A 3,338-nucleotide genomic window follows, 5' to 3' on the forward strand; every position below is an offset into this window, starting at 1 on the left:
TCACCTGTCAGATAGAAAACCTATGTCAAAGATTTGTTTAAATATGATTATGATATTTAAGGCAGAAAACCACCTAAATTCTACCCACAAAACAATAAAATATGAATTGAAGACTTCTACTCCGGTTAGGTGATTTGTTAATAAGCATTGAAACCGCAAGGTAAAAAAGTGAATTAAATTAAAGCTCACCTTTAAAATAGTACATGAGGCAAATGGGACCCCAGCATCTTCATGATTACTACTTGGCACCCAAGAGGCATCTTCGCAGAGGAGATCCTGAGGGGGAGCCATTTCTGGAGTGACGCTGAGAAAATTAAATTCTGCCTTAGCTGATTGTGAGGCAACACACAGATTGTAGGAATAGGGCAATGTTCCCTCACTGTAGTTGGGGGGAACCACGGGTCCAGACTTGACACAGACACCAGGCTGAAAGCAGCCCCAGGCAGCGGGGCTGGAGGAGCGTCGAAGGTGTAGGGCGACCGCCAGAATCACTGCCAGGAGGAAGAGCACCGAGATCAAGGCCAAGGCCACCACCAAGTAAAACTGCAGCTCAGCTTGGGGGTCAGTGGGCTCAGAGTGGTCACTGAGGTCCGGCAGCGCCTCCTGCAAGCTGTCCGCGAAAACTAGGAGCAGCGTGGCGGTGGCCGAGAGGGGCGGCTGTCCCCCATCGCGCACAGCAACCAGCAGGCGCTGGCGGGCCGCGTCCCTGTCGCCCAGGGCCCGCGCCGTGCGCACCTCGCCCGTGCGCAGCCCCACGCTGAACAGTCCGGGCTCGCTGGCCTGCAGCACGTGGTAGGACAGCCAGGCGTTGTGTCCAGAGTCGGCGTCCACCGCCACCACCTTGGTGACCAGGTAGCCGGGCTGCGCGGCGCGCGGCACCGTGTCGAAGAGCGCCGAGCCGTCGGGCCCCAGCGCCGGGTACAGCACCCGGGGCGCGTTGTCGTTGCGGTCGCCCACCAGCACGCGCAGGCTCACGTTGGCTCTGAGTGCGGGCGAGCCGTGGTCGCGGGCCTGCAGCGTCAGCTCGAAGGCGCGCAGCTGCTCGTGGTCGAAGGCGCGCTGCGCGAACACCACGCCGCTCTGTGCGCTCACGGACACGTAGGACGACAGCGCGCGCGGCTCCAGGTCGCTGGCCAGGATGGAGTAGGAGACGTGGCCGTTGGGCCCCAAGTCTGGATCTGAAGCGCTAACTTGGGCGATGGAGGCGCCGGGGGGGTTGTTTTCTGGCACGTGGACCACGTAGGAGGCCTGGTGGAAAACTGGAGCGTTGTCGTTGACATCTGCGAGGCGCAGAGTGATGCTTATACTAGAGGAGAGGGGCTGCTTGCCTCTGTCGGTGGCCATTATAGTGACGTTGTATTCTGGGATCTCCTCCCGGTCCAGGGTCCTGTCTGTCACTAGCTTGTAATAGTTCTTCGAGTAAGATTTCAATATAAACTCGGCCTTTCCCAAGATTTGGCAGTAAACTTCTCCATTTTCTCCCGAGTCTCTATCTCTTGTTTTTATCAAGGCGATCACTGTTCCTGGTGGTGAATCCTCTGGTAGGGGAGTAAATATTGAAGTCACAATCACTTCCGGTGCACAATCATTCTCATCGAGAATTTCGACTTGGACACTGCAATGGGCTGCTAGATCTCCAGGATCTTTCGCTTCTATAGTGAGAGTGTAACTACTAGCGATTTCAAAATCAAAATCATCCTTTGTCGTGATTTCTCCTGTTCTTCTGTCTAAGTTAAAAAGTTGTTCCACTTGTTCATCCACATTATGAAAGGAGTAGATGATCTCTGCGTTGACGCCCTCGTCCCGGTCGGTGGCTGTCAGTTGAAGCACTAAGAAGCCAGGGGGCACGCCCTCTTGCAGGCTGACCCTGTACACGTCCTGGCTGAACACTGGGGGATTATCGTTGGCATCTGTGACTTGGATTTGGATCTGGGTGGTGCCACTTTGGGGTGGGTCCCCACCGTCTACAGCTGTCAGGACCAGATGATGAAAATTCTTCTCTTCTCTGTCCAGAGGATGTTTCAGAATCAACTCAGGATATTTACGTCCATCTGGAGTCTGTTTCTCTGTGAGATCAAAGTGCTCATTTTCATTAAGGTTGTATCTTTGCAGTGAATTAGGACCAGTATCCAAATCCAGCGCCGGGTCTAGTGGAAATGCTTTACCTGGCTTAGTGGATTCTCCAATTTTTAAGTCAATCTTACTCTGTTTGAATAGCGGAGTGTTGTCATTTATATCCTGTACTATTACTGATACATGGAAAATATTTAGTGGGTTTTCAGCGACAGTATCGAAATCCAGAATGCACAGAGGCTTCTTCCCACAAATCTGCTCTCGGTCTAGTCTATCACTCACAAGTAAGTCCCCGCTCTCAGGGTTTACAATAAAATATTCCTTCTCCGCGGTAACCCGCAACTTCCGGGCCGGCAAGTCCCGGACACTGAGCCCCAGATCCTTGGCGAGGTTTCCTACCACCGAGTTCTTGGCCAGCTCCTCGGGAATTGAGTAGCGAATTTGGTCTGGGAGAGCCCCGCGGAACAAAGACAGCAGGAAGGGCAACAGTACCTGCCGCCACCGCGCTCGGCCGCTCCTCTCTGCGCTCGGCCTCATCCTGTCTCCCTCCACTGCTGCTCTGCTCCTTGGTCGGGAGGAGGAATAAGCAAAATCCGGGACAGGGTCACTTTTCCTGCTTTCGTTTCCTCTATCCAAACCTGTACTGGCCTCCCCTGTGTGGTTTGTTTGAGCAGGAAGTTACCCTTTCAGAGGTTCCCAAATGCGTCTCTGATTATCTTCTCTTCCTTCTTTTGACCTACAGCGACGCCCAGAGGTTTTCCCTAGAAACTGCACTAATGTATTGTAAATGGTTTTGCAAGGAACTATTTTTTTTTTTCTCTTTTTTGGGGGGGGGTGATTTACAAGGAGTATTTATTTGTTTTTAAATAGGTATACATTCATACAGTTCGAAATTCAAAAGGCACATATGACATATTTTATAGGCTCTCCCTCTCTGCTTTCAACAACATATTTCTCCCAGGAGAAACGAGTGCTATGTTTTTTGTGTATCATTCCATTAGTATGTTTTGTACAGTACAGCAGATTTCTAAAAATATTCTCCCCCGGTTTTAGACACAAAAGGAAGTATACAATATACAGTGTTCTGCATCTTGCTTTTTTCACTCATTATATCTTTTTTTAATTGATGGAAATTTGCTTTTTATTTTTTGACAGTTCGCAGAGGTTTCTTTCAAATTCTCAACCATTTGTTAGTAATAAAATGTAATTTTTTTGATTGTTATCAAATTTGTGGAAACTTCTATTGAGTTTCCTTGAAATCTGAG

General features: G+C 50.2%; 1 protein-coding gene across 1 annotated transcript; it reads right to left on the reverse strand.

Annotated features, from left to right (window-relative positions):
* Window positions 1-2,704, reverse strand: LOC307051214 (protocadherin gamma-B2-like; the record flags this gene model as incomplete). The annotated part of the gene is made up of 1 exon (XM_079701546.1): window positions 1-2,704. The coding sequence occupies exon 1, from the start codon at window positions 2,608-2,610 to the stop codon at window positions 1-3; it is 2,610 nt and encodes an 869-aa protein (XP_079557672.1). The 5' UTR covers window positions 2,611-2,704.
* Between the last annotated feature and the right edge of the window lie 634 nt (window positions 2,705-3,338).

Source organism: Hyperoodon ampullatus (assembly GCF_949752795.1).
Source record: "Hyperoodon ampullatus genome assembly, chromosome: 4".
NCBI classification, from domain to species: domain Eukaryota; kingdom Metazoa; phylum Chordata; class Mammalia; order Artiodactyla; family Ziphiidae; genus Hyperoodon; species Hyperoodon ampullatus.